Raw genomic sequence first — 23,433 nt, forward strand, 5'->3', positions numbered from 1 at the left:
TCTCTCTTTGGCACTCAGCAGTTTAGTGTTTTACCATCTCTCATGGTAAAAGATCTTTGATGCAGATCTCTCTGCTCCATCCAGAAGAACTAGCATCTTTCTAGTAGCTACTATTTCTAAAATGAAACCACTTTGTTCATTATTGACCCAAATGAGAGCCCAAAGATATCAGTTCCTCCTCCATGGTTTTTTTTTTTTTTTTTCCTTTAATCAAGGTTTTGGAATACAAAGAAAAACACTTAGAGACTCAAAGTTCTATTTATTTTCAACAATGAAAGCAACACAACAAAGAGGAATCAATCCACTAATTTGTAAATCTAACACAATCCTTAGCACAAACAATTTTCAATAAATAAAAACACATTACTAGTAACTGAGTAAGACTTAAGTTTCTCTACGATTTTGTGTTTTAAACAAAACTGGGTCATAGGTAAAGAAACACGTGCCACACGTACGACTGACAAAGACTGGAAGAAAAGAACAGCCAAGGAGCAGGGTCCCCAAATATTAAGTTAGCGAAGGGAATACGGGATTTTCCAAGCAGTCTAGAAATCAGAATTCACTAGGGGTTGCAAGGGTTTAGGGAAGTCTGTGTTCAAGGCCTTGTAATTAAAACTTTCCACATTTCTAAATTCTTTATTTGGAATCTACCCAATCTAGAAGAGCTTCTACCAAAGAACAGGAAGCTCTTTACTTATACTGCCTGAAAAGACTGATCTCTTAATCTTCCTCCTTTGACTTTGTCACTAGCTCCTGAAACGATATAGCAACAGTTCCATTCAGAAAAGGATTACCACTACATAAACCAACCTCCTTCTGGTTTAGATTTTCCTTTCATAAACACTGATAACTGCCAGGGATAGCTCTAAATATATCCAATATCTTTTATTTTTAGCCTCCTATGCAACTCTGCTTGGCTACAAAACCTAAGACTCACAAAGCAATGGCAGCATTGGTCAGAAGACAAGTGTCAGTTCCAACGTACAAATCTCTACACCGTTTTTCTTTTCTCATTATTTTGCCAATTATTTCTTTCGGAATTCAATCCTCCGAGCTACATTCTGGGCACCAAATTTTTTGACCAATGCATCTCGAGCATCCTCATCATCTTTTTGCAAATCTAAGTCATCCTGTCGTGACCAAATGGGATACCCATCAGCCCTCTGACCAGACTCTAAAAAGGAGGAAGTAGCCTCCAGCTCACCACTATTTTTTAGGAAAGCCTGTGTTACTGTTGACAGATCCAAGTTAAACTTTTCCATTAACTGCCGGATGATCTTAATAGCAGCTCCAACCTCTGGTGGAGAAACTTTTTCTTCTTCTTCTTCTTCCTCGTCCTCATCAGGCTGTGTCTCAGAGTCTTCCTCAGGTGTGGGTGGATCATCATCACACATTGTTATGTGTATTTCAAAATCAGGGCTCTCATCAACCTAGAGACAGTGATGAATATGATCAGTTCCTAATGATCAGTTCCCAAACACTTACTCCTGAGACGTCTACTCTCATTGGGGCAGGAATTTTATCTCTTTTGCTCATCACTTACATCCCCTGTGCCTACACCAATGCCTTCCAGAAGTACTCAAAACACTTAATTGTACAAGTATGCCAGAGCCTCCATGCTGTACTACATTTAAGCACATTACAAAACATGTTATGTGAGAAGAAACCTATGTGGAACATGTTTGCATTTGAAAGTTTATAGGTAATAGACCAAATATAAAATATAAAGGATTACAAAAGCAACAATCATGAAATTCTGCTAATACTTATGCATTCCTTCACTCACCAATTACAGCATTTTAAATTATGTTACTGTTTTATCGTGAGGCCTAACCATTTTCCTTTATGTTAATAAGAAAAATTAATTTACAAGATCCTTTTCCTTGGAGAAGATATATACATATACTTTCGACTTTCTTTTAAATTAAGCCTATCTTACAGCTCCTACCTTTCTCTGTAACTATGACTAAATATGAGATCCCAACAGTGTCAGAAGGTCAAATATGGAGGCATTATAAAAAAAAAATCCCAAAACCAACCTAAGTACACAAAAGGCTAAACTTGCTTGTTACAAAAAAAATCAATCTCTTTTAAAAATTGCGTTTTTCGGGGGGGGGGGGGGGTCCCTGGGTGGCTCGGCGGTTTGGTGCCTGCCTTTGGCCCAGGGTGCAATACTGGAGTCCCGGGATTGAGTCCCACGTCGGGCTCCCGGAATGGAGCCGGCTTCTCCCTACTCCTGTGTCTCTGCCTCTCTCTCTCTCTCTCTCTCTCATAAGTAAATAAATAAATAAATCTTAAAAAAAAAAAATGCGTTTTTCCTGAGAAGCTTAAAATATTTTTAAAAGATAAATTCACAGTCTTACTTTGAAAACCTTAAACTGAGAACAGAGTACTTGAAATGGGATGCTTATACTGTTAAAAACAATTCTCCCCAATTTTTCTCCCTCTCCCCTTAAGTTTTCCTACCAAAACCTAAAACCTACGCCTGAAACCAAAATCAGTCCACTTTCTATTCTCCTTCTCCCCCACCTCTTACCTTGCTAGGTCTTAGATGAATAAAAGAATAAATGTGATAACCAATTTTAAAGAAGAATGGAAGTAGGGAAAATAAGTTAAATCTAGTCAACATACCACAATCTCCTCAAACTCCCGAGTAGCTTCTACAAGCATCTTTTTGACTGCTTCATCATTCTCCTTGATCTCTTCCTTTACATATTCTTCTTCAGGTAATTCTGGAGTTCTCTTATTCTGTGGTTCTATTAAAGAGAAGAACAACGTCAGTTTAGAATTAGCCTCTTCGGCAGAAACTGAAAATAAAGTACATGCTCAGTGTGAGCTCTGAGCCAGAAGTGAGTCTGGGCTTTTTTTTTTTTTTTTTCCTGTTATAAGACATTGGTTTTTGATCAGAAGGATATGAAAAACATGACATGCATACTCAAAAATTTCTACTCTTGCTTCTAAAAGGTTGTACTATCCAAATAGTGCTATTTTTTTCTAGGTTCTAATATGTAAAATAAACTCAAGTGTCATTCAATTTTGCTTTGTATTTATAAATTATTCAAATTAACAAAATTGTGCCATAAATTGGGTTCTCTGGGAAGCAGACTGTGAAATGGAGATTAAGGTGCTTGGTAGGGTGCACTCCTGGGAAAATTCCTGTTGAGAACAAAGTGGGAGTGGGCAGAGAGAGAAGCTGAGCTGTGAAAAAGCTCCATCAAAGCCTCAGCTGAAACCATGGGGAAGTGTGGATCTAGGAGCCCTTCCGAACTGACCAAGTTGGGGTGAGGGAGCCAAGACAGAACTCCCCATAGATTAGCCCCTAAATGCTAGCTGTCCTAAGATGACAAGACTTTGGGACAGCTCTCCCAGCTGCTGAAAACAGATGTAGAGGGCACACCACAATCCACTACCATCTACAGAAAGGGGGACCTCCTGAAACTCCTCTTGTTTCTCTTTTACTCTTTGTTCTGGGAAGATTTAATTCTGTTCTTTTCCACTTAAAAAAAAAAAAAAAAAAAACTACTAAGGGGCAGGAGAAAGATGTTTGTGATGGAACTGTTCTGTATCCTGATTTAGGTGGTGGTTACACTACTTGCGTATGTACTAAAATACATAACTGGAAAATAGTACGGTGGTCCCTCAAAATACTAAACATAAAATTACCATATAATCCAGCAATTCCACTTCTGAATATATACTCACAAAAAAATGAAACTAGGGTCTCAAAAAGGTATTACCACACCCATATTCATAGTAGCATTCTTCACAACAGCCAAGATATGGAAACAACCTAAATGTCTATTAATGGAAAACCAGATAAACAAAACATGGTCTATACATGCACTGGAATACTATTCAGCTTTAAAAAGGAAGGAAATTCAGACACATGCTACAACATGGATGAACCCTGAAGACACTCTACTAAATGAAATAAGCCAATCATAAAAAGACAAATACATGATTCCACTTACATGAGGTAGACAGACCAAATTCATAAAGACAAAAAGTAGAATGGTGGTTGTCAGAGGCTAAGGAAGAACAAAGGGAGTCAGTGCTTAATGGGTACAGAGTTTTAGTTTTAGAAAAAGAAAAAGTTCTGGAGATTGATGGTGGTGATGGCTACATGACAATGTCAATGTACTTAATGTCACCAAGCTGAAAATTTAAAGTTAAAATGGCAAATTTTATGTAACGTGTATTTTACCCAGTATCTCTAGATATTACCCATTTCAATTTTTGTCAATCTGATTAACAAAATACATTCCCTTATTCTGATTTACTTTCCTGAAAAATACTACTACACACATTTGTTACTTAAGTTTCCACATGTCAGAAGTCCAAGCATGGTTTATAGCATCCTCTAATCAGGGTCCAAATTACTTTTACTTAATAACAATATTCTGCATTTGCTTATTGGCCATTTATTTCCTTTTCTGAAAACTTCTTGTTCCATCTCTTTTGTTCACTGTTCTACTAGTTTTTATTCTCAAGGACTTCTCCAAGGTCTCTGAACATTAAGGAAACTGTGTTGCAGTATATTGAAAATATTTTTCCAGTTTGCTGACTTTATCATGAGAAGTTTTTAATTTCAAGTAATCAAATATGTAAAATTCTTTGTTAATCTTTTTGCTTTTGGGACCATGCAAATATTAAATAGTATATTCAAGGCAACCTATTGAATGGGAGAAAACATCTCCAAATCATACATCCAATAAGAGGTTAATATCCACAATAAAGAATGGATCCAACTCAATTAAAAAGTTCCAATTAAAGAATAAGCAGAAGATCTGAATAAAGATTTTTCCAGAGAGAGCACACAAATGGCCAAGAAGCACACAGAAGATGCTCAACATCACTAATCATCAGTGAAATGCAAATGTAAACCACAATGAAGTATCACCTCACACCTGTCAGAATGGCTATTATCAAAGAGACAAGAAATGACAAGTATTGGACAAGATGTGAAGAAAACGAACCCTTGTGCACTGTTGGTGAGAGTGTAAACTGGTGCAGCCACTATAGAAAACAGTACTGAGGCTCTTATAAAAAATTAAAAATAGAACCACCATATGACCTAGTAATATCACTTTAAGGTGTCCGAAGAAAATGAAAAACAGGGGATCCCTGGATGGCTCAGCGGTTTAGTGCCTGCCTTCGGCCTGGCCTCGTGCATAGTCCTGGAGGCCCGGGATCAAGTCCCACATTGGGCTCCCCGCATGGAGCCTGCTTCTCTCTCTGCCTATGTCTCTGCCTCTCTTTCTCTGTCTCTCATGAATAAATAAAATCTTAAAAAAAAAAAAAAAAAAACACTAATGTGAAAAGATACATGCAACCTTATGTTCAAAGCACCATTATTCATAAAAACCAAGATATGGCAACAACCCAAGTGTCCGTCGATGGATGAATGGATTCAAATGTGTTGTGTACACACGTACACACACACACCCTGGAATACTACTCAGCCATGAAACAAAAAAAAAACCCAAAACGAAATTTTGCCACTTACAACAACACAGATGAACCCAGAGGATATCATACTAGTGAAGTATGTCAGAGAAAGGCAAATACCATGTGATTTCACTCATAAGTGGATTTAAAAAACCAACCAAACAAAACAAAACCTGACCTCACAGATACAGAGAACAGGGATGAAGACAGTTGGCATGGGGGATGCAGGGCAGCTAAATGGGTGAAAGGGGTAAAGAGGTACAAACTTCCAGGCATAATATAAATACATCACGGAGTTATAATGTACACAGTACAAGGAATACAATCAATGATATCGTATTAACTTGTTTGGTGAGAGTAACCTGACTTTCTGTGGTAATCAGTTTGCAATGTATGCAAATGTAGAATCCCTAGGTTGCATACTTGAAACTAAAATTGTATGCCAATTGTAATTCAATTTTTTAAAAAGATCAATAAACAATAACAATTAAAAAACATACTCATCCATATTTCCTTTAATTTTTTTTTAAGTAATATCTATGCCCAAGATAGAGCTCAAATCTACAACCCTGAGATCAAGACTCAAATGCTCTATGGCTGAGCCAGCCAGGCACCCCTTATCCATATTTTCTTAGTCATTTTAGGATTTTAATTTTTACAATTAAATATCTGATTATCAAAATATTAAGAGTAGGGTGAATCCAGCTTAATTTTCTCCAAAGTTCCAACTGGCCTGCCTGTAGTCCCAACACTAGCAATTTAAAAGCAAAGCTCTACATGATCTACTTTACCCTACACATAGCCTTGTCTTCTCTCCCAAAATTCTCCCTCTTGCTTATTACTCCATTCTAGCCACACTGGTCTTTGCTGCTCCAAGAACACACCAGCTATATTCCCACCTCCAGGTCTTTGCATTTAATATTCCCTCTGCCTGAAACACTTCCTCAGGTAACCACCTGGCTTGCTCTTTCCTGTGGTCTCTGCTCAAATATCAGCTTAGGTAGTGATGTTCCTTTGTCACGCTGTAAAAAAACAACCTCCACCCCAGCCCTTACCTTGATTGTATTTTTCCCTATAGCACTTACCACTGCCCAGCTAGCATGTTAAGCTCCATGACCGCAGGGACTTTTATTTATTGTTATATCCCAGCAGGATAACAGTGTCTGGCACTCAAATATCTGTTGAATGAATGAATCTGAAATGTCACTTTTACCAAAAACAAAATTCCTACTAAGCATGCTGAACAGGAAAAACAGACTGAACGCCCCAGACTTGAACTCTTATATGGAATAGCCAGCCACACAGGGAAAGGGGAAGGGGATGAGGGAGGGTGATAGGCTTCTTTAAACAAAAGGGTCTACCAGCTTAAGCTCTCAATAGCGGTTACATCAAAAGTGAAGCATCTGCTAAGTCCTAACCACACCTGAACCCCCACGTTCAAGTCAACTGCATTAAAAACTCACTTCACCTGAGCAAGACCTGGAAAACCATTCCAACTGACGAAACCTTCTGTGAATACGCATAGACGCCGAAACGTGAAAATATGAGCTGGTCTGGCATGCCTTTCACAAGGCTTATACTCAATCTATCTGCACAGAAATTTTTTTTTTTTTTAAAACGAGTCTCTGGAAAAGACACCCTAGAAGCTGGTGAACGACACAGTGTCCCTGGGGAAGAAAACTGGGTAGCTGGTAGGTAGGACTGGGGGCGGGGTGGGGATCTCTATATAGCCTTTTGTATCTTTCGAGCATCAAGCCATGTCAATCCCCTAGTTACTGGAAAAATACAACCAAAGTGCGAGTAGAAAATGGTGCAATTTTACCCGGATGTCTAAAGGGGAGGGGAGGTCCGGGCGACGCTCCCAGACGCGCCAACATGGACGCCCGAGAGAGGGGAAGGCGCCCCGCCCCCACCCGCACAGGTGCAGCGGAAGTCCCGCGTCCGCGGCCGACGCCTCACCCCCGCTATCGGCGGCCTCGGGATCCTGCTCAGCTTTCCGCTTGAGTTTCTGGGAGGAGGGGCTCACGGGGGCGTCCCCCAGCAGGTACTTATGCTCCTGGCCCCGCAAGTGCTTGAGGTAGCGGTCCTTCAGAGACTGCCAGGAGTGCTCGGTCAGAGAGCTTTTCTCCATCGCCTTCCACAAGGCGGTGCCGGTGACGGAGCTGGGCGAGCGGGCATTTTCCTTCACGTACGTCAAGATGGCCACGTCGTCTGCGTCCGTGAAGGCGATGCGACCCGCGAGCGGCTGCGGCTCGGGCTGCGCGGCGGCGGCGGCGGCGGCGGTGGCGGCGCTCCCCTCGGCCTGGGCCCCGGGCTTCGTCTCCGGGGCCTGGCCGGCCGCCGAGCCCAGCCGATAGGCCTCCAGGTCGAGCCTCTCGTTGCGCTCCACACAGTCCAGGATGTACTGCGTGGAGATGAAGTCGCCCGAGGCCTCGGCCGCCGCCTCCCCGGGCTGGGCCAGCAGCACGGCCCCGGGCTCCTGCACCCGGCACAGGGTGCCGCCGCCGTGCAGGATGAGCGTCGAGAGCCGGCGCTTGGCCGGGCTGGGCCGCACGTAGAAGGACATGGAACTGCCATCTTCCCTCACGAACAGAGTCGAGGAATGGGTGGGCCCGTTGGGGTCTTTGCCCAAATCCATCGCCTCCGCCATAGCTAACGCCAGGCACCAGGAGAGCGGCACCCAAACGCGGTTCTGACGCACAGAGCAAAACACAACCAAGTTCGGCTCCCGACGCCGCGGCCGCGGAGCCCCGCCCTGCGCCTGCGCAGCCGCAGCGCGCGAGGAGTGCCCGCCCCCTCCTCTCGGAAGAGGCGGGGCTTCCGGCCGTGACCTGGAAATTACTGCGCGACCCTCATCCCTTTCAGGTCGGGCCCTCGGGAAAGATGGCTGCGGTGCAGGGCGCTGAGGTGAAAGTGGACGCCGGCGAGCCAAAACTGAGCAAAAAGTAAGTGTCGCCGCGAGTCATGAAGGTCTTTGCGGCCGGACAGTCCGGACTAGGAAGCGCCTGGAGGCTCCTACTGAGGTGGCCATGCCTGAGGCCTTCCTACCGGCTCTCGTGGGTACGGCCACGCCGGGACGTAGCCGCTACACCCCGAAACTACATCCCCCAGGTTGCCCTGGGGTCCGGCTCTGGCGGGGTCCTGTCGTCTATTCCTGGAGTTAGGAGGAATGAAAATGGACTAGAGAAAAGCGAAATTTACTCCTTTTCTTCTCTCTCTGAGGGAAAAAAAAAAAAAAGTTCTTTCATTATCGAGCCACGCCTCGCTACCATTTGGAGAAATGTTAGATGCGAAATACCTGCGCTTTTCCTAAAGACCTTCAGATTTTCCTTACCCTCACCTTTGGCTATTCTGAATCTTATGTATTAAATAGATCCTTTCTAAAACTGTGTTGTGCACCTGTCATTATGGGTTATTGCAAGGATCTCTGAGTATTAAGTAAGTGACCGATGTCTGGCGGTAGGGTCCTTGGAGTGTGAAGGGAAATATATCAAGATTAGCCTCCCGGAACGCCTGGGTGGCTCAGCGGTTGAACAGGCAGAGGGAGAAGCAGGCTCCCCTCCTGGAGCCGAATGAGGGACTCGATCCCCGATCTCAGAATCACGCCCTGAGCCAAAGGCAGGCGCCTAACCGCTGAGCCACCCAGGCGTCCCAAATATAATCTTAATAAAAAAAAAAAAAAAAAAAAAAAGCTTCGCTTTATCTTTTTTTAAGACTTATTTGTTTATTTATTTACTTATTTATTTATGATAGACACAGACAGAGAGAAAGAGAGAGAGAGGCAGAGACACAGGAGGAGTGAGAAGCAGGCTCCATGCCGGGAGCCTGACATGGGACTCCATCCCGGGACTCCAGGATCGCGCTCTGGGCCAAAGGCAGGCGCTAAACCGCTGAGCCACCCAGGGATCCCTAGCTTCCCTTTAAACGGCTATGTCCTGTATTCCTGAGTGTGTCTGTGTGTGTGTCTGTGTGTGTGTGTACATGTGTACCTATATACACACATTCCCTCTCAATCAGGGTTCTTCAATTGAAGCACAGAATCCAGGCAATGTTTTGTTTTCTTAGCATTCCCAATGATGGTTAATAACTAGTACCATTCCAGAGACATAGGAGAAAAGTTCGTTCTTTACAAATAATGGCTGCCTTAGCACATTGGGGCTCAGCTCTTTTGCTGAACCCTGATGGAATACACACTTAACCAGTCATTGTTTTTTCTAATAGCCAACCGTTCACTGGAAGCCTTATCAATAGCATAAATAGTCAATTAACATGTGGTTTGTATGTTACAGACATACTGTATTCTTACAATTAAGCTAAAGAAAAGAATGTTTAAGAAAATCAAGAGAAAATGGATTTACGCTTCTATACTGTATTTATCCCCCCCCCCCCAAAAAAAAATCTGCATTTAAATGGACCTTGCAAAGTAAGGTGCAGGTGTCAACTGTAATCGAATTTTATATTATTTTTTTAAGATTTTATTTATTGACATAGACATAGGTATCCTTTCCTTGCAAGGAAAGTATTAATGTCCATTTAGGCTCTAGGTGACTAAATGCATTGCTGAAGCATGCATAGTGAAAGTGAATCTGTTGCTGATTTAGCTCTGGAGCAGAGATCTAAAACCAAGTCCAGAACTCAACAGCTCATGCTCTTTGCACAGCCTGCACCTTACTTCCTCACATTGTCTAAAAGAATCTGCTCTTAATCTATATTCCTCTAGTGACCAGGAAGTAAAATAATTTTTGAATGATTAATGTTTCCTTCTGTATCTTAATTGTTCTTGGGACTTCCTGCATCTGTAATGATGGCACCATAGGATGCCAGTTATTTTCTCCCAAGTTTAAAAACAGATGGGCTTCCTGCCAGATGACTCATTCCCAAATGAAAGGTCAAATTAATGTAGTCCAGGACCATTCCTGAAGTTCTTTCCTCCTTGTTCCTAGAGCTCAAACAAGGCTTATCTTTGTCTCAGGTGTGCTCTTGTGTGGCTGGCTTTTCCCTTCATCTAGAGTTTGCAATTGACAGTGACATTTCATATGCTTCCCATTGCCATCTTGGTGGCCAGGTATTTCATCTCCAAGATAGAAGCCATATGTCAGGGGCTTCAGAAACACTGCCTCGGGGCCCATCTCCCTATTTTCTAGATTGTTGTGATCATCTCTACCTATAAATCATTGATCATCTTGCTTTTGAGTTTTGACCCAGATGTCCACTCTCTTATTATAGTGAGGACAGAACGTTGTCAGAGTTGCAGCACAGTGAGTGTTACAGGGTTGTTGTCAGTTAAGAGGTTCTTGAAGGAACCCTGAAAGATTGTGCAGCCTGCCCCCGCCCCTCACCGATAAGAGTCGGAGTGCTGGTTGGTGTATATATACTGTCTCGTCCCATCTGACACCACATCTCTGTTTCCTGTTAGGTGGTGGTGATCATTAGTTCCGAGGTGTTCTGCCATGTTGACGCAAGCTGCCATAAGGCTTGTTAGGGGGGCCCTGCGCCAAACCTCCTGGGCACAGTGGGGGCAGAGGGAGCTGCGACTGTGTCAACTTGCTCCTTTCACAGCGCTTCACAAGGACAAGCCACTTTCTGATAAAAGAAGGTTGGTGCCCTTACGTTCATTGTTGCTCTGGGAGCAAGAATCCTTCCCTTACTATGTCCTTACCTGTTAAGCCTCTGGCTAAGTCTTTGAACTTGTTGCTAAGGAAACAGAGCCCTACTACCAAAACCAGTTGTTTCTCATTTTCTCTTTAATAAATTCAGTTTCTCACTCTAGATCCTTAAGATGACTTGTGGATCCTTCATTAGACCAGTGCTGAGAACAAACATTATCTTCCCTTTCCTGTCTTTCTGGACTTGGTTTCTCCTGAGGTTAATTTGGTTTCTAGTCTTTGTTCTATCTCTAGGACCTTTTTGGATTTTCCTTAGGATTAAGCCGATTTAAAGAGCAACACCTAGTTGTTTTTTTATGTTAATACTAGGAAGAACCAAGTAGGCTCTGATGCTTACAGACTGAATCACAGCACAGTAGGCGTAACGTGTTCTGGAATGATTGTTTTCACAACTGTTACAAGACAGATTACATACAGAGACACCTACTTTGAAGCCCTCGCGATCAGTCTTCTTACTTAAAAATGATTATTTCAAATCACCAATTTACTTTTTTAATTGAGTTACTCTAAATTCATACTGAGAATTAAGAATGTGCCCTAAAGGCAGATAATGTGTGAGGATGACTTGGTATCATTTGCCATGGTTCATTATGATATAATATTTGATTAAATTAGCATTGGTAGTTTGAAAGAATGATCAATTCTATTTGAATACTGAGGTACTCTATGCAAATCTGTTTGGTTTCTGGGTTCAGATAGCAAGATTTCAGATCAGTGTGTGGATAGTGAAGGATTTGGCCAGAAATGTATCAAAGATTTCTGTCCTGGGTATAGAGAATCAAGTGTTTAAAATAGTGAAGGATACTTAGAATAACTCATATTTGTGTGTTTATTAAATGCTAAGGGGAGGGTCATCTCTACATACATTTTCTCAGTCCTCACAACATTCGGAGAGGAGAGTGTTTTCTGTTCTTTCCATTTTACAGATGAGAAGTCACTTGTCCAAGGTCATATAATTACTAGGCAGATATGTCAGTTAGTCCTAGGCAGTCTGACTCCAGAGATGTTATGCTGTGCTGTGCTGGTTTATACACTATTCTACCCAATTTGTTGTCAAAGTCAAGCTCCCATAGAGAGAGACCAATACGGAGAGCCATTGTCAATGCATTGACCAGTGCTGAGCGAGAGGTTGTCAGTGATGTGTCTCCTTGAACTCTGGAAAGCCACCTCTCCCCTACCTGCCCTACCCAAACTAACCTATTCCTTGGAGAGATGTAGAGAAGGGTGGCAGACACAGCTGGAGATGTTGCCTGATTTGGTTTTTCTTTGCCCTAAGGTATCTTGATTTTATTTGGGATCTCACTCTGGAAAGCAGAGGCTGAGAAAGATCTTTCACATCTTTAATTGAAGCTTACTTTTCCTTTGTCTCAGTCACCTATACTAAGTTGACTAAGAGACTAGCAGGGGTGGAACCAGGCAAGAGCATCCCCACCCCCCCACCCCGAGGCTGTTCATATTTTTGATAAGTGGTTATGGGGCAGAACATAGGACTCTCACATTGAACGTTTGTATCTTCCCAACAGTGAGCTAAAGAGGCGCCTAAAAGCTGAGAAGAAAATTGCAGAGAAGGAAGCCAAGCAGAAGGAGCTCAGTGAAAAACAGCTAAGCCAGGCCACTACTGCTGCCACCAACCACACCACTGATAATGATGTGGGTGCTGAGGAGGAGAGTCTAGACCCAAATGTAAGTCCCCTGGACCACCTCTCTGGCTGGGCATGGGAAAGTGTCTGATGAGACAGGCCAATTCCTTGGGGCCAGTGACTAAGAAGATACAGAGGAGCTGGAATAAGCAGTGAGCCCTGGGTCACTGCAAATGGGTGAGGGGGAGCTGAGGGGGGTGCTGCTACTCCATCTTGTTAAAGACACAGGGCATTAACATTTTCTTAACAGGCATTTGGGAGAATCCTGGACTTCTAAGTGACTGATAAATCTTCCTTGAAACTAGCTGGCCCTTAGCAAATCCAGAGAAGTTGTCTCCCTAAAGATTGGCTAGCTAGGGTTTACTTTGGACCAGAGATTGGCAAACTGCATTCCATAGGCCAGATTCATCTTTCCTTGCCTTTCATCTTATCCGTCCTCCCTGATTTTGAAAATAAAATTGTGTTGGAGCACAGCCACGTCCATTTGCTTACATATGTTTAAGGATGCTTTCATGCTACAACAGCAGAGTTGAGTGGTTGCATCAGAAAAAGTGTGCTTAGACTATTCCTTTTTTATATCCTACAAGCCCCAGAGGCCTGTCTTGGGGAAAGGTCTTATGTGTAGCCAGGGGTAGGAAAGTAGGAAAAAAGATAACTCACCATGTAGATGCATCCTCAAAAATGGTAACCAAGGCCACCTGTATAAATTAAACTTAACGTTTTAGGCAGAATTCCTAATTCTGCCTTTTCATTGAATCTTGCATTTCAGAATTCGGCCTTCATTTCCACCTATGGATTTGGCCACTGCATAGTTTACACGCAAATCTCACTCGATACCAAATCCTGAGATTTCAAAGTTGTGGAGGGCCCAGTTAAGGAAACCTCAACGTTTTGGGGCCATTCTAGGGCAAAATACAGTACTCGGCTAGATGGGCTGCTGGTCTGACCAGGGTCAACTTCTGAAAGGCCTTTTTTTTTTTCTTTTTTTTTTTTTTAAATAGCAATACTTCAAGATACGCAGCCAAGCAATCCACCAACTGAAAATCAATGGGGAAGACCCATACCCGCACAAGTTCCATGTTGACATCTCGCTCACTCATTTCATCGAAGAGTATGGTCACCTGCAGCCTGGGGACCACCTGACTGACATCACCTTAAAAGTGGCAGGTAGGAGGACTCCCTGGCAGTTTGCTGAGCTCCCACAGCAGACAGGCCTCTCCAGTAGCACAAAGGAAGGTCTGTGGTGGTCTTGCTTTCCAAGTAGTCTGTGTCTGAGGCTACTTCACGAGGGACAGTGCAAGTACACCCATTCACAGAAAGTTGAGCAGCCCTAAGATAGGAGATTGCATTCTAGATAAGATGATGCGGCAGAGGAAGGGGCCTTCTCTGAGGGGGAGCTCCTGACCTGATGCTGCTAGTTCATAGTCCTTTTTGAAGACTTCCCTTACCAGTGGGAGCCATGGCCCCATGCTCCTAAAAATTTCCACCTGTGGCCTAGGAATGTTTTGCCTTGAGACTATATTTCTAGAGCGTGGTTATTTTGGAGTTGTAGTTATTTGGAGTTGCATGGGATCTTTTCCTTGATTAAAAAAAAAAAGTCTGGGGTGCCTGGCTCAGTCCATAGAGCATGCAACTCTTGATCTCAGGGTTGTGGGTTCAGGCCCCACTTTGGGCATAGAGGATACTCTAAAAACGTCTTTGGGATGTCTTGTGGCACCTGGGTGACTCAGATAAGCATCCAACTCTTACTTTTGGTTCAGGTCATGATCTCAGGGTCCTGGGATCAAGCCCTGTGTCAGACTCTGCACTCAGCACTTAATCTGCTGGAGAGTCTCTCTCCCTCTACTCCTTCCCTTACTCAGGGGCGTTCTCTCTCTCTAAATAAAATCTTCAAAAAAAAAAAAAATCCTTTATTTGCCTCTTCCCCCAAAAATAATGGAACTATTAATTATATAAAATTTAGAACATTCAAAAAAACAGAGAGAGGGCAGCCCAAGTGGCTCAGTGATTTAGTTCTGCCTTCAGCCCAGGGTGTGATCCTGGAGACCCGGGATCGAGTCCCATGTCAGGCTACCTACATGGAGCCTGCTTCTCCCTCCGCCTGTGTGTGTGTGTCTGTCTGTCTGTCTGTCTCTCCCTCATGAATACATAATAAAATCTTAAAAAAAAAAAAAAACGAGAGAGAGAAAAGTTTAATTACCCATAACTCCAACTACCCAAATATCTCTGCCAATATCTAAATGCCCAAAGGTTCAAGCCTAGTACTTTTACCAAAATATGTCTTGGTGTTAGTCATTCTGACTCCGTATTCTCAGTACACAGTGTGTCCTTCTAATAGGTATTTTCAAGTCTTTCAGGAAGTTTTTCTTAAATAAAATTTTTTAGAATTCTATTTTTGCTTTGGTTTTCTTTTGGGACTTCTTATATCTGTATGTTGGATCTTTCCTTCTTTTCAGTATTTTTCACTTTTTCTCAAACCCTTTTTTCTCTCTTTGTACTTTAATATTTAAATTTTATTCTTCCCAGCTTGGTTTTTCTTAAGGCATTATTGTATTTACTCTTATTTTCTTCTAGTTTAAGTCTTTCTGAAGTGACTTACTTTATTTCTGATTTTTTTTTTATTTTTTATTTATTTATTTTTTTTTTATTTATGATAGTCACAGAGAGAGAGAGAGAGAGGCAGAGACACAGGCAGAGGGAGAAGCAGGCTCCATGCACCGGGAGCCCGATGTGGGATTCGATCCCGGGTCTCCAGGATCGCGCCCTGGGCCAAAGGCAGGCGCCGAACCGCTGCGCCACCCAGGGATCCCCTGATTTTTTTTTTTTTTTTTTATGTGTGTCCTATCATTTCTTAGTTTTTCAGTGGTTCTTATTTGCGGGGGTTTTTGTTTTCTGTCATTTTCTTAATATCTTTCAGCTCATTGTGAAATAGAATTGTTTGTTTATTCTGAGCTTGTCTGTCCCAAGTGCTTTTTTATTTAATAACTAGTATTTGGCCTCAATACTTTTGTTTATTTTTATGTGAAATTAGTTTTCCTGAATGTTAAATGGAAGCTTAGCTTAGCTTTTCCAGCTTTGCTGAGCTTCCTCTTCTTTAGTTTTCTGCAGTGTTCAGAATTACAGCACCTTGCTTTCTGAGATTTCCAGGTTCTCTTTCTCTTCCTCACTTTCATTGGACCTTCTCTTCCCTTCATCTATGTTTTCCTGATTTTTTTTTCAGTTTTGTGGGCCTTGTCCTACAAGGAAGCCCTGGCTGTTACATTTAGCATGTTTCTGGGGCTGCCTTGAAGGGCTTCAGCCCATTAGACCTCGTGCAGCCGCAGCTCCCTATACTGGCAGTGGACAGATCCCTTTCTGGGTTCAGCTGCCATCCTCCAATTAGCTGCCATATTTTCCAGTGACTACCTATGGCTTTTCTGGAAATTTTCAGTTCTCAGACCCCTCAGACACCCCATTGCTCCCTAAAGCTTTTTCCCATATGGAGGTTGAAATCAAGAGATGGATTGAGGGTTCTTCCTGGTTTGCCCCCATTGCTTGTATTGGGATTCCTAGGAATATCTTCCCATGTAATTTTTTGCATATTTCGTCCGTAGCTTTTTGGCCTTGTCCGTCTAGTTCTGTTTTCTGTTTTTACGTGAGGATGGAGGTAGATCCAAAAACTATGCTGCCACCAACACAGCCATCTTCTAGGGTATTTAAAGCCGGGTCTTCCTGCACATCTTTAAGAGATTTAATGAGGATCATGAAGAAAGAGATTGGGCTTAACTCTCAGGGTGAAATCAAATTGTTCTGGCCTGTGTTCATAGGAAATTCTACCCAGACATAAACAATGCAGAAGGAACTTATTCTAACACTGATACCATGAAATGGCTTCTGGTTCTATTGGTCAGTATTTTTGTTCTTTTTCTAGGTAGGATACATGCCAAAAGAGCTTCTGGGGGAAAGCTCATCTTCTATGACCTTCGAGGAGAAGGGGTCAAGTTGCAAGTCATGGCCAATTCCAGGTATGTAGAAGTGCCTTGTTGCAGGCCTTTCCAGATTGGCCCAGAGCAACATGACTGGGGACAAAGGCCCATGTGGTCTCCCTTTCCTGTTGGTATTTAAAGTTAAATGTAGGCTATGTTGAGTATAGCTGAAAAGAATAAAACAGCCATCTGGTCACCTAGAAAATAACAGCTCTCAGGTTGTGCAGCCATTACAGGTGAATATAACCCTTCAGAAGTTGACAGAAGAATCTGAGACTCTTCCCAGGCACACACTAAATAGGCATCAGCAGTTTGGTAAGGATTCCAGAGGTCAGTTTTAAAAACTAAACCAGTGGGAGGTGCCTGGGTTTCAGTCAGTTAAGCATCCATCTCTTGATTTCAGCTCAGGTCCTATCTCAGGGTTATGAGATTGAACCCCATGTGGGGCTCAGCATGAGCCTACTTAAAACTCTCTCTCCCCCTTCCCTTCCCTCTCTATAAATAAATGAATCAATCGATCAGATTTAAAAAAAAAACTGGTCAGTTTTAATTTGGAATATTGTATACTGAAATACATTTTATTTTCACTAAGGAATTATAAATCAGAAGAAGAATTTATTCACATCAATAACAAACTACGTCGGGGAGACATAATTGGAGTTAAGGGAAATCCTGGGAAAACCAAGAAGGGTGAGCTGAGCATCATTCCCTACGAGATCACACTGCTGTCTCCTTGCTTGCATATGTTACCTCATCTCCACTTTGGCCTCAAAGACAAGGTAAGTTCCTGTGGCATCCTTGCTGTTATCATGGTATTGAATCAGACTTACCAGTAATTTCTGTCTATTGCTTTTGGTTTAGGAAACACGGTATCGTCAGAGATACTTGGACTTGATCCTGAATGACTTTGTGAGGCAGAAATTTATTATCCGCTCTAAGATCATCACATACATAAGGAGTTTCTTGGATGAGTTGGGATTCCTAGAGGTGAGGGAGAGTCCCTACCTAACATGATGAGCTAGTAGCCCTGTTATGCCTACCTCTCACTACTTCTTTTCCCTTTCCCATGCCCTGTGTCCTTATCATTCATGCCCAACAAAAAGTCCCTTTCTGGACAGTGTTTTTGTTCCATCTTATTTTTTCAGTGCCCTGATTAAGAAGGCAAGACCTGAATTCTGAGATAATGGACAAAATGTAGGGCTGTCTGCACACTAATGGTGCTCCATTCGGTGTGTGTGAGCAACTCATTTTGCCTTTTTTTTTTTTTTTTCATTTTGCTTTTTTGTAGCACTAAAAAAAAAATAATTGTATAAGAAAGGTAAATGCATGCTATTGTAAAACAAATTCAAAGAAACTGAAAGTCTCCTTTCATATTTTCCAACTTCATTCCCCGAACTTAAGTTTGATATGTATTTCTTTCACACTATTTTGTATGAAAACGTATATACATACCTAAGCATGTTGCAGATGAGGTACATGTGTAAATGTTTTGGAAGGGTTTTTTGCTTTCAACATAAATTCCCATTATGTGTATTCTGATGGGCCTTTTTTTTCTTTCCTCTTACTGTATTCTGAAGCCTTTTGCATGTCTATAATAACTAAGTCAAAAAATATAAGTTCAATTTAAAATATTTATTGAAATTTTAATTTATAATGTGAAAGTTTATTGGTACTATGTTAATAGTGTTTGGTATTAATAGAAATTGAGATGCTTCTGGAAAATCAGGCCGTCTATACTTTTCTGTCAAGCACCTGAACATGTCAGTTAGACTTAACTTTCATTTGGTGCTATAACAGGCTTAGACCATTTATCCATACAAAACCTGAGCCAGCCCCAAGGCCTCTGGTTTTACAACCTCTTATCTAAAGACTAAATGTTTCTCCCTGTCATTTAGATTGAAACTCCCATGATGAACATCATCCCTGGGGGAGCTGTGGCCAAGCCTTTCATCACCTACCACAATGAGCTGGACATGAATTTATACATGAGGATTGCTCCAGAACTCTACCATAAGGTAATCAGTAAGTGGATACCCTGTTCCTTACAGAAGCAGAAGTCTGAAAATGCACTGCCTAAAGAGCTGCAGTTAGAAATAAGAGGAACAGAAAGGGAAGAATAGCCAGGAGAGTATTCTAATCTGTCAGGCCCGTGAGTCCTCCTGTGGCTCTTACATTGTATGTTTAAAGTCCTCCTTGGATTAGATCTGATTTTAGTCTTTTATAGAAAAGGTTGATCTCTGTCTAGAAGTTAGCAATAAACATCTGTAAGTGACCAGAGTAAATACTGAAGAATGTCATTCATGGTTCTTAATTGCAGACAACAGAACCTGTTATAATTAGTTTAAGCACAAGAATGATGTATTCAAATATATAAGGAAGCTTAACAATTCCCAGGAGGATCAGAGAATCATGGTTGGAGACCATGAAATTAGGAATGATTTTCATGCCTATCTGGGCTGTTCCCATGGCTCGGATCTTTTCCACTAGGGACAGCTAAAACAGCCTCGTAACCCTGGCTCTAGGCACAGGTCATTGCCATTAGGATCCTTGCAGTTAACTTCTTAAAAGCTAGATGTCTCTGGCTCCCTTCACCAGAAGGAATTCTGCAATAGTTACGCCTTCTATCATGGCTTTCAAAAGTTGCGTGGGCATGTCTGACTAGTGGGGAGCTTGGGTTACATGCCTGTATCCTAATCGCAAAAGAGGCTTTTTTCTTGGGGGGGCTCATACTCACAAGATGAAGTGCTATCCCAATAAACGAGTATTCAGAGGTCCTGGGCAACCAGAATGAATGAGGACTATCCACTACAAAGGTCTAAAGGGAGTAGGGTATTCAGCAGTTGGTTGGAGATCTGAAAACATGCCTGAGCTATGAAAACTAAATTAGCTTTTGTAGACAAACTTTCCAAAGCCATTAAAATTAGCTGTCATGACCTTGGCTGTGTGTTATTAGATACTGGTGGTTGGTGGCATTGACCGGGTTTATGAAATTGGACGCCAGTTCCGGAATGAAGGAATTGATTTGACTCACAATCCTGAGTTCACCACCTGTGAGTTCTACATGGCCTACGCAGACTATCATGATCTCATGGAAATCACAGAGAAGATGATTTCAGGTAATATCTTCTGTTTTCCTTTGTCTTTCACATATGCCTGAAGGACTGGTGTGCTGCTTTTGGGTCCTCTTTAAATGACAGATTTCTTCCCCAGGGATGGTGAAGCACATTATGGGCAGTTACAAGGTCATATACCATCCAGATGGCCCAGAGGGTGAAGCCTATGAGATTGACTTCACCCCACCCTTCCGGAGAATCAGCATGGTAGAAGAGCTTGAGAAGGCCTTGGGGGTGAAGCTGCCAGAAACTAAGCTCTTTGAAACTGAAGGTAAAGTGATGCATTCCTCCATGGAACAGCCCTTCATCCTTTTCAACCCTGAATTGGCTGAGGTCAGGGCTAGAATTTCCCACAGTATTCTTTTTGAATTATACTTTCTTGCTGCGATAGTATGATGTCTTCTGTTCTAACTTGTACATTTGTATTACAGAAACTCGCAAAATTCTTGATGACATCTGTCTAGCAAGAGCTGTTGAATGCCCTCCACCTCGGACCACAGCCAGGCTTCTTGATAAGGTGACAGACTGTGCCTTTTTTTTTTTTTTTCTTAAAGATTGATTTATTTATTCATGAGAGACACAGAGGGAGAAGCACGCTCCTCACAGGGAGCCCGATGCGGGACTCCATCCTAGATCCCAGGATCACGCCCTGAGCCAAAGGCAGACGCTCAACCGCTAAGCCACCCAGGTGTCCCCAGACCATGCTCTTTAAGTACATGCCCTCTCTGGTGGTAATCAGACCCCTGTTCCCTATGAAGGTGAACTCCACTGTGGAGCACCAACTTCTGCAGCCTCTCGGGAAAGCCCTAATGAGAGAAATAAGAGAATTAACAAGTTTTAAATTCCTATTCTACTAAGCTCTGTGCCAAGTAGTTAAGTAATCTCAGTTAAAGCTTACCAGCCATGGAGAAGCTTAGAATAAACCCCTATAGCATCAGGTAGTAGGTAGGAGTGGAGTCCTCCTCCAAGACTGGGACAATCAAAATGCCATTCAGAAAGGATCTCCAGCTCTGCTTTCTCCTTAAGCTTGTCGGGGAGTTCCTGGAAACGACATGCATCAATCCTACATTCATCTGTGATCACCCGCAGATAATGAGCCCTTTGGCTAAATGGTAAGATAAAACATGGTATTTCAGTTACCTATTGCTGTGTAAGAACTTTATAATTTAGTGGTATGAAACAATTCTCAAATTTGTGGGTTCATCGGGTAGTCTTTCTGCTCTACAGAGTGGTAGCTAGGTAGCTAAGGTAATTCAAGTGGCTGTAACTAGGAACTCAGGCACCTTGTTTCTTCTCCACAGGGGTTCTCGTGCTCCACAGCTTCCTCATGTAGCCTCTCTCTGGCAGTGTAGCCTGGGCTTCCTTACATAGTAGCTAGGTTCCAAGAGGAAGGAGTCCAAAAGAACAAACCCCAATGTGCAAACATATATCAAGCCTCTGCTGAGGTCCAGTTGGCCAAAGCAAGTCATATGGGCAGCCCGGAGTCAGTGTGACGGGGCACAGAAGAGCATGAGTATAGGAGGTATGGTTCAGTACAACCGTTTCCCACACAGGTGTGCTGTGAAGATGATCAAAGCTTTTGTGGCTCTCACCCTCCTCACTACCGTACCAAATGATTTGGTGCCAGAATGCATCACGGGCCTCAGGTCTCAATGTACAACACATATGAGTCAGCTAGAATTCAGGAACTCTTGCATTTGTAACAGATGTTATGGTGAACCTGTATATTCAGCCCTCCCCTTTGGGCTCCTGTCCCCAGGCACCGCTCTAAAGAGGGTCTGACTGAGCGCTTTGAGCTGTTTGTCATGAAGAAGGAAATCTGCAACGCCTATACCGAGCTCAACGACCCTGTGCGGCAGCGGCAGCTATTTGAAGAACAGGCTAAGGTAAGGAAGTGTAGGGTGGGAAGCAAAGGCATTGTGTTGCCTCATGTACCTACTCCTTAGACAGTGTAGCCTGAACCCAGGTCTCTGTCATTGTCTGCATCTCTTGGTGACTTCAGCAGAGATGAAGGTTAAAGCCATGAGCTTCACTGGAGGAAGTCACCTTTCCAGATGGAGAACTTGGCTGGTTTGGGCCCTAGAATTTCCACATGGAGGAGTTAGGCATGATTTTTTTCTGTGTGGGGAGTGTGATGCTTGCATTAAAAGTACATCTGCATAACGAGAACATCATTTTTCTTAAATGGTACATTTATTAAGGTGGCTTGGGGATGAGAGGCAGGGAGATTAGTGAAGACAAAGCTGCCCGCACCAGCACTGCCACGGATGTGTAGTTTCAGGAAATGAGGAAAAGACTCTTGGGAATCCTCAGTCTCCAAAAAATCTGTCTCACTGGACTTATAGAGCCTGGGGCACTGGAGGTATTTTCATTTCACAGAAATTCGCATGTGTTCCCAAGTGGGGCTCACCAGCCCTGACCTTGAATTTGAAAGAAATAGCTCCATCCTGAAGTTACTGGGAAACCAGTTCCCAAGAAGTACTGGGTGTCCATAGCATCCCCAGAATGGTCATCCCTATGAACGTGCTGACATGCTCACTCAGACACTGAGAGACAGCACAGCCTGGACTAGTGTCACCGTTTGGTTCTCTTTAGGCCAAAGCTGCTGGCGACGATGAAGCCATGTTCATAGATGAGAACTTCTGCACTGCTCTGGAATACGGGCTACCCCCCACCGCTGGCTGGGGCATGGGCATTGACCGTGTCACCATGTTTCTCACAGACTCCAATAACATCAAGGTACGTGGTGGCCCTCTGGCACACACTGCCCTGGAGAGCTCCATTCTTGGAGGAAGGAGATGGCAGGCCGGGAGAAGGAAGAAGGGGCTTTGGGATGAAAGGAGGACCAGGCAGAGAGCAACACACAACTCCACAGGACAGTCAGGGCATCTGATCTGATGGGATTTGGGGGTTTTCTACCTGAGGCAGAAAGAATACTCATTTTTTGCATTTCTTGATGATCCGAGGAACATGCTACGTCCTCTCCATGTGTTATTTCTGTGTTATTTCCTTACTTAGGTCAGTCCTATGAGATGTAGAAACTGTTGTTACTCCCATTGTTATACATAGGGAAATCCTACACTAAGAGAATCTCTGTTCTCACTCATCTTTTCCATCCTCTATAATTGGAAGGGACTGAGTTGAAATAGAAACCTAGATCTCTGGATTTGAGTGGCAACAATAACCAAAAGCAAAAAGAATGAGTGAATAGCTATGAAAAAGAGCGTGCTTCTCACCTCAAAGTGTGTTTTCTCTCCTGCAGGAAGTACTTCTATTTCCTGCCATGAAACCCGAAGACAAGAAAGACAGTGGAGCTACCCCTGAAACATTACAGAGCACAACAGCTGGCACTTCTGTCTAGAAAAGGATCACTGCAAGTCCTGTAACTCAGGCCTCTCTGCATCTTGCACAAGTTCAAGGACTGCAGGGGAGTTCTCGTGTGTTGCTGTCCATTTGACGATCACAGTTCAGTTCAGCTACGAGAATAGAGAAGAGGAATTAAAAATTCCTTTTTACTTCTTGTTCCCAAATAAACCATTTGTCTCTACTCTCGTCTTATGACTGTGTTTACTGTGGAATGTCAGCTTTTACTCAGACAGCT

The 23,433-nt window shown here is 42.8% G+C and overlaps 2 protein-coding genes across 3 annotated transcripts; one reads left to right on the plus strand and one right to left on the minus strand.

The window, feature by feature from the left end:
* Positions 1 to 239: 239 nt before the first annotated feature.
* TERF2IP (TERF2 interacting protein) lies at positions 240 to 8,098 on the minus strand. Its single transcript, XM_025993076.2, has 3 exons — positions 7,408 to 8,098; positions 2,632 to 2,756; positions 240 to 1,430 (listed from the first exon to the last, which is right to left on the minus strand). The coding sequence occupies exons 1-3, from the start codon at positions 8,096 to 8,098 to the stop codon at positions 1,026 to 1,028; spliced, it is 1,221 nt and encodes a 406-aa protein (XP_025848861.1). The 3' UTR covers positions 240 to 1,025.
* Positions 8,099 to 8,261: 163 nt separating this feature from the next.
* On the plus strand, positions 8,262 to 23,379 carry KARS1 (lysyl-tRNA synthetase 1). 2 transcript variants are annotated; one of them, XM_025993074.2, is made up of 15 exons: positions 8,262 to 8,393; positions 10,865 to 11,044; positions 12,638 to 12,797; positions 13,756 to 13,921; positions 16,665 to 16,758; positions 17,312 to 17,498; positions 17,581 to 17,706; positions 18,615 to 18,734; positions 19,673 to 19,835; positions 19,930 to 20,103; positions 20,264 to 20,349; positions 20,859 to 20,944; positions 21,592 to 21,718; positions 22,428 to 22,571; positions 23,095 to 23,379. In XM_025993074.2, exons 2-15 carry the CDS (start codon positions 10,899 to 10,901, stop codon positions 23,191 to 23,193), a joined length of 1,878 nt encoding a protein of 625 aa, XP_025848859.2. In that variant the 5' UTR covers positions 8,262 to 8,393; positions 10,865 to 10,898; the 3' UTR covers positions 23,194 to 23,379. The 2 variants fall into 2 exon arrangements, with proteins under 2 accessions (XP_025848859.2, XP_025848860.2); XM_025993075.2 differs by lacking the exon at positions 10,865 to 11,044 and having other exon boundaries at positions 8,266 to 8,393.
* The last annotated feature ends 54 nt before the right edge of the window (positions 23,380 to 23,433 follow it).

This window comes from Vulpes vulpes, chromosome 12 (assembly GCF_048418805.1).
Source record: "Vulpes vulpes isolate BD-2025 chromosome 12, VulVul3, whole genome shotgun sequence".
Classification (NCBI taxonomy): Eukaryota; Metazoa; Chordata; class Mammalia; order Carnivora; family Canidae; genus Vulpes; species Vulpes vulpes.

What these genes read in the sequence shown, in the direction of transcription:
- KARS1 (XM_025993074.2), top strand. Translation starts at nt 10,899, where the DNA reads ATGTTGACGCAAGCTGCCATAAGGCTTGTTAGGGGGGCCCTGCGCCAA. An exon ending in CATCACCTTAAAAGTGGCAG is followed by an intron (nt 13,922 to 16,664) that starts GTAGGAGGACTC and finishes TTCTTTTTCTAG; the next exon opens with GTAGGATACATGCCAAAAGA. An exon ending in CAGCCAGGCTTCTTGATAAG is followed by an intron (nt 20,350 to 20,858) that starts GTGACAGACTGT and finishes TTTCTCCTTAAG; the next exon opens with CTTGTCGGGGAGTTCCTGGA.
- TERF2IP (XM_025993076.2), bottom strand. Translation starts at nt 8,098, where the DNA reads ATGGCGGAGGCGATGGATTTGGGCAAAGACCCCAACGGGCCCACCCAT. An exon ending in CGAGGCCGCCGATAGCGGGG is followed by an intron (nt 2,757 to 7,407) that starts GTGAGGCGTCGG and finishes TCTCTTTAATAG; the next exon opens with AACCACAGAATAAGAGAACT. An exon ending in GGGAGTTTGAGGAGATTGTG is followed by an intron (nt 1,431 to 2,631) that starts GTATGTTGACTA and finishes CACTGTCTCTAG; the next exon opens with GTTGATGAGAGCCCTGATTT.